This window comes from Trematomus bernacchii, unplaced genomic scaffold, assembly GCF_902827165.1.
Source record: "Trematomus bernacchii unplaced genomic scaffold, fTreBer1.1, whole genome shotgun sequence".
NCBI classification, from domain to species: domain Eukaryota; kingdom Metazoa; phylum Chordata; class Actinopteri; order Perciformes; family Nototheniidae; genus Trematomus; species Trematomus bernacchii.
In genome coordinates this window covers 11,258,254-11,268,022 of record NW_022987828.1, presented here as the reverse complement: position 1 = coordinate 11,268,022, position 9,769 = coordinate 11,258,254, and the positions used below count along the sequence as shown (strand labels likewise).

Below are 9,769 nucleotides of genomic sequence, written 5' to 3'. Positions count from 1 at the left end.
TCAGTATTTATGCTTATAATCACTTTCTGCTCTTCAATTACTCAAGCTTTGACTTCTCCATCCTTAAAAGGTTGTTACATTTAAATGCCATGTTCAAATCTATGCTGCCCTCAAGTGGCCAAACCATACAATTGTTGCAGGTTTGAAAGCAACAAATTAAAAAAGACAAAGCATATGTGCTGCTGGAGGAGGATTTGACACAACCTGGCAACACAAAAGTAATGGTTAATTGCTGAACTGATAAAGTATGAGTAACGTATTTATTTTCTATAAATAAAGTCAATTTATCCTCTGTACCTCTCCGACCTCCTGCACATCAACACACCCATCCGCACACTCAGGTCTTCTGCTTCCCTCAACCTCACTGCACCCCCCTTCCGTTTAACCACCATGGGGTCCAGAGCCTTCAGCCGCTCTGCACCCCGCCTCTGGAACTCCCTCCCACCTGACATCCGCAACACTGACTCTCTCCCCATTTTCAAATCACGCCTCAAAACATATCTCTTCACACTCGCATATCCACCCTGATCATTATCCATCACACATCCTCTGTTTTTATTTATTTGGTTATTTGATTGATTGATTTATATACTGCATTGTCCTGTTTATGTTTCTTATGCTGGTGTTATCTATTGTGTATCTTGTTTTTTATGTATTTGTACGGCGACCTTGAGAGCCTTGAAAGGCGCCTATATAAAATAAATGAATTATTATTATTATTAATTTGTTTTATTCTATTATTTGAAGTTAAATCGCTAACAATGCAGCATATTTAATGAACTCATCATATCTTTTAAACAAAAACATATGAAAATAATAAATAATTTATTTCCAAGAGTGTATAGATATACATAATTTAAAATGTGAGTATGTGTTATCTCATGAGGTCATTAAGATCCCTCATCTTGCACCTTGTTGTCCAGGAGATGGCAACATAGAATGATTTCCAGTGGGGCCTTTAACCCTCCTGTTATCCTTGACCCCATTCAATGTTTAACGTATCTAAAAAAATGGTTCACATTATTTTTTTTGCTTAGTATTTCATGACTCTTCCTAATTTAGTGCGGACTAATGGGTAAACATAAAATGAACATGAAGATCTTTTTTAAATGTCCTGTACGCACTTTGTACGCATCGGTGTTCCTTGTGGTCAATTTGACCCCAGGCTGTTTTAGTAGTATAAAACATATACAAATGTCAATATTTTTACACATATTTGTCTTGATTGTGTAGGATGATATTGAGGTAACTATTACATGCAAATGTATCATTGTAAAACAAAACTACCCTCTGCTTTTATTGGTCCGTTAACAACATCAAAAAGATCTTACTTTAACATTTTATTTCAGTCAGTGAGATTTTATGGTGATTTATATATTTTTCTATAGTCACATAATAGGAATTCTGGATATATAAAGGGGTCTGTGGGGGGGAAGGTTGGGGTAATGTTTTATTTAAATGGTTATTTAGGTAGTCAACTAAGATACCTAAAGCACCAGAGACATACATGTTGGTTAAAATGTGGAATATGATCATTGTCTTGAGTTTTAAACTACTGGGGCCAAATTGACCCCAGAGGATAAAGGGTGTATAGTAAATTTGAGGATAACAGGAGGGTTAAGCATGATCTACCACAAACCCATCACTGGTGTCAGGTTTTACCAAATTAATGTAAACGGGTGTGCAAAATATCCTGCAATTTATTCACATATGAAGTGTTTTAACTTTCTAATGCACAAGTCAGACACAGATGTAGTATTTTTAATTAAGTTACACTGATAACGTTGTGTGAATGGCAACAGAGCTGTGCAAGCCTTTGAGAGGAAGACACAAAGCTGTGTTTGGATGAATGCAATGCCACAGTAAGAGATGTTGGACAGTACACACACAGATGAAGAAAATCATACTGTATGAGCTGTCAAATACACAACGACCAACAATCAACACATAGTGGTGCAGTCCTGGCAGTCTTTAAAACTCACAGATTTGGCATTTTGTTTTTGATGTCCTGTATAAGGTCCATGACAAAATAAAAACAGTCAACACCCTACTCGAAATATCATGAAGAAGTTTTAATTTCCTTTAAATGGTGTTGCAATTTGTTATGGAACATGACCAAACCTGTGACAAACAGGTGACCCCTTTTCTCCTCAGTTTGTAGAACATGATGGCATTTATGCAACAGTTACAATAACTCTGGGCGGTAAAAGTTCAGCTTTTAAAGATTTGCCCGACAGTTTGATCAGCTGCAGTCAGTCTTGGCTTCTCTCATAGATGTGGGTTATAATAAGTGGGCTGGACGAAACCACTGGTCATGAAGGGATGCAAGAGCCCTCCAGTGGATGAGAGTGGAACAACGCCGGCCGTGTGGAAGATCACATTCCCAGCGCTGAAGTTGGGGAAAGTTTGGTGGAAACTGGCGGGGCCCACTCCACAGGGGGTCAGGTTTGGACTGAGGTTGACCAGGGAGTTGGAGCCGGGCTGTAAGGTGCTGCTGTCCGCCCCGGGGTTCTGCTTTTTCCATTTGGTCCTCCTGTTCTGAAACCAGATTTTCACCTGGGTTTCGGTCAGACTCAGAGACAGAGCCAGGTTTAGTCTCTCGCACACAGACAGGTACCGGGTTGTGCGGAACTTGTTCTCCAGAGCCACCAGCTGCTCGTATGTGAACGCTGTTCTGGCTCGCCGTGGTTTGGCGCAGGTCTGGTCCGTTCGCTGCCGCTTGTGCGGGGAGGGGTCCTGCTGGGCGGCCCCTGACTCCCCATCGGCCTGTTCCCCGGGGAGACAGGGCTTTGATTCAGCCGGAGGGGAGAGCAGAAGAGAGTCATCAACACCATCATGATGCCTGGGGGATGCAGAGTCTATCTCTTCCTCTGTACAAAAAAGAAAAGATAAAAAGTTAGCCCATATCATTCAAAACGCAGCAAATGAAGCATCTAATGGTTAGCACAGCATACAGTATCTATATTCAAGTGATATAATACTGGTTTATTTTCTTGTAAACTGTTCAAGAGTGAAAGTGTAGAAAATCTTCAATTTGTGTTACATTTTCAAAAATCTCTTTCAGGTACAAAAGACATACAATGCTTTCATTAAAACAACAGTTTTGGACCTGGTTGTTTAAAATGTACCTGATTGAGTTGACATAATTTTTGAGGTGATTAAACTATACATTTTACTTTCTGCACAAAAGTCCAATATAAACCAAATAAAGTGAACTATTTTATGTGTTTTTAAAGTGTTATCATAATCCTGGTCAAATTGTGCTAAATTGGCTGCAGTGCTGAAAGGACAGCTCCTGACAAGACAGAAAGTCACGTGCCAAATCTCAAAGCTGATGCCTCACGCGTGCTTAACAAAAGTATCCTCATGGTGCAAAAATGTCCCTCTTTGTCCCGTCTGAAGCGCAGTGTAAATAGCCCACACAGAAGACCTGAAGTTTACATCTGTAAAGCGTTTGATTTGTATCCTGAGGTCTGTGGTGCGGAACGGAGCATAGAATCACAGGAGAGGGGGAGACTTGGTCACTAATCCTTAAATAATTTATAAAGCACACAGCGCCTCAAATGTCATGTTGCGGAAAGAAATCCCGTCTAAATCCAGCTCTGCCACCTCAGCCGTGACGTGCTAATGGAGTTTCATATTTGCGGGTGGATCGATAAATGTCATCTATTTAAAGGGAAGTTTTAATCGAACGATATTTAGGATCAGACATGGATGGGGTGTGAAGTTTGTACCTGCAAGGTGCTGGAGGGAGATATGCAGGATGCAGTAATGGGATATCGATCAAAGCGCGCAGAGGCATCCTCAATGGGACGATTTAAACAATTATCTAGCCTGCCTGTCCCAGTGCCAATCACACGCGGGGGCTCTGGGAGCGAGCCTTTGTGGCTTCCTTGAAAGGAAACGCAGCCTTGGAAATTAAGGGAAGGTCATACAGAGATGACAATAAATCTGATAGAAAATTGCGTCTCACTTGATGGTGTTTAGTTTAGACATAGAGCAGAAAAAGTTTATTGTAAGTATATTTTATTTTTGCGCTTATTTTACTGGTTTCGAGGACGACTTTCGGTAGGTTTTGAAATAAATGTCATACGCAATAAATAAAAAACAGATATAAATATGACAAGAAAATGTTTGAAATACAGAAATAATATTTTTAAATGTTTTTCTCTACCTGCTTGTGTGCGCTCAACTCTGAAGTCTCCGACTGCGTCGCTGTCAGACTCCAAACTTGTTCCCTCTTCATGTGGCACAGGAAACTCCTTTACGATGGAAAGTTCGTTTCCTCTTTTGCTGTTGAATTTGTTCGGATCCAATATATCAACAATGGAAAAAGAAATCTTATGACTGGACGTCATTGTCACTCCACAGTCTTTGGGGTCCAGCATCCTTTAGATAGAAACAGCTTTAAGGAAGGAAAGGACTGACATGCGTAATTACGCGTGTGGAGAGGAACTTCTCATACTTTATCCTCCTTTTCGTCGCCAAGCTTCATCAAACTGGATTACTGCTGATGATTCCTCGCAGTGTGTACCTTGCTCCTCTGCTCCTGTCTGTCAGTCTTCAGCGTGAATGAGATGACCGGAGCTCGGTCTTTAAAGCGTCTGTCCCCCCCGTCTCTCACCCAGACACGTGACACAAACACTATTAGTGTTTCACACGACCGCCTAATGGGCTCAAAGCATTCGTCGATAATCACCCATATCATTAAATTCAATAATCCGCGACCTGAAAGTAAATTGGGCACAGATGGCACTTGATCCATATCAGAGATCGTCCTTTCTCCCTAAATTGGACTCTTTTAGAGACGTTACTGTCAGAGAGGAGATTTCGTGTCCCTAGAGAAAGAATATCCTAATCGAAACCAAACGGTTTAAGCAAATAAACCCAGAGAGCCTCGACTCCAATCGGTACAAATAAAAACTTGTAATGATAAAATGTAAAACAATTGATATTCTGCACTATTTATACTTTAACATTGTTCTTATTAGATCCATAAAGCACATACATCAGTAATTATGCAATTGTGGAAAAGAAAGACCCCTTTGATATCTACTTATAATATATAGTTGTTAATATACGATTCAGGATCCCATAAATTATTATTCTTTCCAGTTTCCATGCATCATGAAGATATTGTATTTCATTAACAGCATAGGAGGCTATGCCAGCTTAAATTGATTTATAATTGGATATACTGATGGTAACTAATGGTTATAGCGTTTAGAATGTGGCTCATTTGGGTTTCTTCTTGTTATTAATTGAATACCTTTTTTATTTTTTTCCTGGTCCGGACACACTGATGACATTCCCAGTACTGCATTTCCTGTATTATTTCACTATCACCACACTGCAGCAAGTTTCAAACATTACAAAAACTGAAAATAACAAAAATTGTTTATGCTTCATTCGCTTGCATTATTGCCAATCTTCACCAAATGACTGTAATTTTGATGTGTTTTTTAAATAAAACTAAATAAGGATGTGTTTTCTTGAACAGACTAAAAGCATCCACAATGAATCAGATGCTTCTTTAAAGCATACAAAGCTAAACTGTGGCCGTACAATAAATACGGCTGATTGTTTTCTCACCTAAGGTGATAGATTGATATTCACAATCAGTCGGCCCCTACTCTTTGCTATTAGTATTCAATAAAGTGACATACGGTTGTTTAAAGCTTGATGCCTGGTGATGGCTAAAATGGTGAAACCAGCACAGGATCAATATTCTCAGCAGGTGTCCAATACAGATAAAGCCTGATGGCTACAGACAGGCTTTTTGGAAACTGAACGAGTAACTGCAACAGCACAGAAGCGTCCTTTAACTACTCAGCCCTACAACAACCTACTACTTTTTAGTGAATCTTTTCCTATAATTTAATATTAGTATGTTGTAGGGATTAGAATAGGCTTCAACTGGTGGTAAAAAAATACAATTTCCCATCTGTTTTAACATGTAACTGTCAACATATTAACATATTTTACTATCGAAGCCTGTGAGGTCCACATTGTGGGGATGAGACAGATGCTGTTTCTCTGTCTGTAATTCTGTCTGGTGTCGGTGACATGGGGGATCCGATCATGTTTACACACACTCTCAAATTCCTCCCTACACAATTTCCTGTGTCACTTATACAGTTCAGGGTGATTACTCTGCTGCATGGAGGTTTCATTGCTACTCAGTCATAGTCTGGTGCACCGGCTTGCTCTGCAGTAGTTACATAGTCAAACATTTGTTAAAGCCGCCCCTACAGGGTGTCTGCGTGTCTGCATTTGCATGTGTATGGCACTTGCACGGCCATTACTGTAGTCCCTCCATATGAATGGAGCCCGCTGCACACTGGAGGTTTACAACTTCCTACGAGAAAGCCCAGTGGCTGGACATCTGTTTGTGTGGGTCGGCGGGACAAAGGGACGAGCCCCGAGGACAAAGAGGCCCTCAGGTAGACTTCAGAGAGCGGGAACAGCATCCGAGTCTGTACGGGCCGGAGCAAAACTTCAGAGGAGGAGAGGTCCACCGCAGGGAGCCCAAGAGACACACTTCCATCCGAGACCCCCCTCAAGGGTCAATAAAGTCATCACCTCATGGATAGGCTGCCCCCAGTCTGCTAAACGTCAGATAATTTGTCTAAGCTGAGGCTCCACTCACAGACTGTAGTGTCTTTTGTTTTCCCTAAAGTCCTCCAGCATCTCCCTGACTCTCCTGTAAAGTGGGACTCAAACAAAAGGCCAGCAAGTGTCCGGTGAATCATTAGGTGAGGCCGTTAGATCCTTCCTGCCAAATTCCTTTACGTTGTAGTTGTTGTGTTTTCTAAGCATCTCCGAAGAACGTACTAATGGCTTTGCTTGTCTTGTCACACAAGGCTACATTTTGGCAGTTCTAAAAACGTACCAAACTAGATAGATTTTCTATCTTCCTGTCTGTTTCCATTTGTTTCAGTATGCTATGATAGTACAGCGGATAAGCACAACAATTGTGCATTTTATGAGAAAAGCATGACATTTATAACATAGTTAGTGCATACCATAAGGTTTATTTTCAGATGTGGAGGGAAGTCAGATTTGACCTGTGAGGACCGTGAGAGGTCAAATCCAAGATGGCCGCCAGTCTCTCGGGTCAAATGTTCAAACACGCTTAATTTTGGAACCAAACATTGTAGAAAAACATTTAAGGTGTCATATCCAACTAAATTAGGGATGCCCAATCATTTGGTGATATTTTGGAGATCGCCAGAATTCAAGAAAATGCATTTAGGTGAAGATAAAGGTAGAAATTGACCAAAAATAAGCTGTCAATCAGTTGAAATTTGCAAAATGTGTGTGTGTGTGTGTGTGTGTGTGTGTGTGTGTGTGTGTGTGTGTGATGTGGCATAGTATATTCCAGTGGATTTATGGTCACCCAGCGCTAGCATTAATACAGAGACTGGAGGAATATGGCTTTACTTGGCACAATCTGCATGCTGAAGAAAACATTTGTTTTTGGTTTTTTTTTGTCTTCAAATACATACTTACATGATTGTGACGAGCATAATATTTGTTCCCCGCCTAACTCTCTAAGTCTAAGTGCTTGAACTATATATACTATGTATAAATGGATGGAACTATCAACAAAACAACAACAGCGTTTTATTCCCCAATGTCATATTTAATAGAAAAATAATGATGCACCTCTTATTGGAGAAAGAAGAATGGGGAACAGAAAGGTTTAGAGAAGGACAAACTGCTGAAAGAATGTGAACCAAAGAGGGAGATGGAAAACAGTTCCATGTAGAGCACAAACAGCTCTCTTAACCCTCGCTGTTTTGTGGTTGTACGGGATATTTTCAACCTGAAATAACTTAAAATCATGAGAGAGTAAACAACAAAAAAATGCCAAATATTCCAATAGAGATTTTGCAACAATTGCAACATTAGCTAAATAAAACGTTTGAAAATAGATAGGTGCTTGCTAATTCTTAAAATATGAATTTGACATAATTTCCTGTTTTGCTAAGGTTGCTTTATAGTGAAATACTTCAACAAAAATGAAATACAATACATAACTGCGCCATCTGCCACACACACACGCTTTAAAGACCGAGCTCCGGTCATCTCATTCACGCTGAAGACTGACAGACAGGAGCAGAGGAGCAAGGTACACACTGCGAGGAATCATCAGCAGTAATCCAGTTTGATGAACCTTGGCAAGCTTGGCGACCACACACACACACACACACACACACACACACACACACACACACACACACACACACACACACACACACACACACACACACACACACACACACACACACACACACACACACACACACACACACACACACACACACACACACACACACACACACACACACACACACACACACACACACACACACACACACACACACACCACACACACACACACACACACCCACACACACACACCACACACACACACACACACACACACACACACACACACACACACACACACACACACACACACACACACACTTCGACAAAAGTTTTGGATGGAACTATCAACAAAACAACAACAGCGTTTTATTCCCCAATGTCATATTTAATAGAAAAAATAATGATGCACCTCTTATTGGAGAAAGAAGAATGGGGAACAGAAAGGTTTAGAGAATGACAAACTGCTGAAAGAATGTGAACCAAAGAGGGAGATGGAAAACAGTTCCATGTAGAGCACAAACAGCTCTCTTAACCCTCGCTGTTAACAAAGGGCTGCACTCAACTACAAGGTTCACCGCTGTCCCTTTCCACTTATAGAGGGTTGGGGTTCGATTCCCTGCCTGTCCACCTATAAAACGCCCAAGGTAGCGCAGCTTTTTTTCTGTTCTTTAGTGGCTCACATGGACACTTAGAGGTCATGCAAAGAAAGGGTTATGTATGTTGTGTGTGTGACAGAGAGTGCAGAGAGAACATGGACAAAGGGGATTTGTTTGGCCTAGCATGGCTGTACAATTACAAATACAAAGGTTTACCCATTTAGACTCCATGGTATGGAGAAAAAAACTCATTTTAAATTACTCTAAGGATATAACAAGTTTTATCCGAACAGGACATAATATTGGAATTATTACTTTTAAAATATATATTATGCACACCATTTCGTTGTCGTGGTGGCAATAAATGGTTATAAAGGGATGAACAGGGACTATACTATAAGGTGAACTAAATTCAAGCTCAAGCAAATGTGCAAGGAGCCTTCCTTTTATGTAGAAAATCAATTAACTTAAATATCTCTGATAATAAACTTGTAGTCATCCTCTTAAGATCTACAACCCATACATAACAGCAGACACATGATAAATGTCCACACTGATGCTACACTAATCCTGTACCGAAGCCCTTTTTAATTTGTGGTTGTACGGGATATTTTCAACCTGAAATAACTTAAAATCATGAGAGTAAACAACAAAAAAATGCTAAATATTCCAATATTTCGCATTAAAAAAAATACAGTAACGATTTTGCAACAATTGCAACATTAGCTAAATAAAACGTTTGAAAATAGATAGGTGCTTGCTAATTCTTAAAATATGAATTTGACATAATTTCCTGTTTTGCTAAGGTTGCTTTTTAGTGAAATACTTCAACAGAAATGAAATACAATACATAACTGCGCCATCTGCCACACACACACACACACACACACACACACACACACACACACACACACACACACACACACACACACACACACACACACACACACACACACACCACACACACACACACACACACACACACACACACACAC

At 40.2% G+C, this 9,769-nt stretch overlaps 1 protein-coding gene across 1 annotated transcript; it reads right to left on the bottom strand.

Moving 5' to 3' along the window:
- Positions 1-2,268: 2,268 nt before the first annotated feature.
- On the bottom strand, positions 2,269-4,388 carry nkx1.2la (NK1 transcription factor related 2-like,a). The gene is made up of 2 exons (XM_034152680.1): positions 4,175-4,388; positions 2,269-2,870 (listed from the first exon to the last, which is right to left on the bottom strand). Exons 1-2 carry the CDS (start codon positions 4,386-4,388, stop codon positions 2,269-2,271), a joined length of 816 nt encoding a protein of 271 aa, XP_034008571.1.
- Between the last annotated feature and the right edge of the window lie 5,381 nt (positions 4,389-9,769).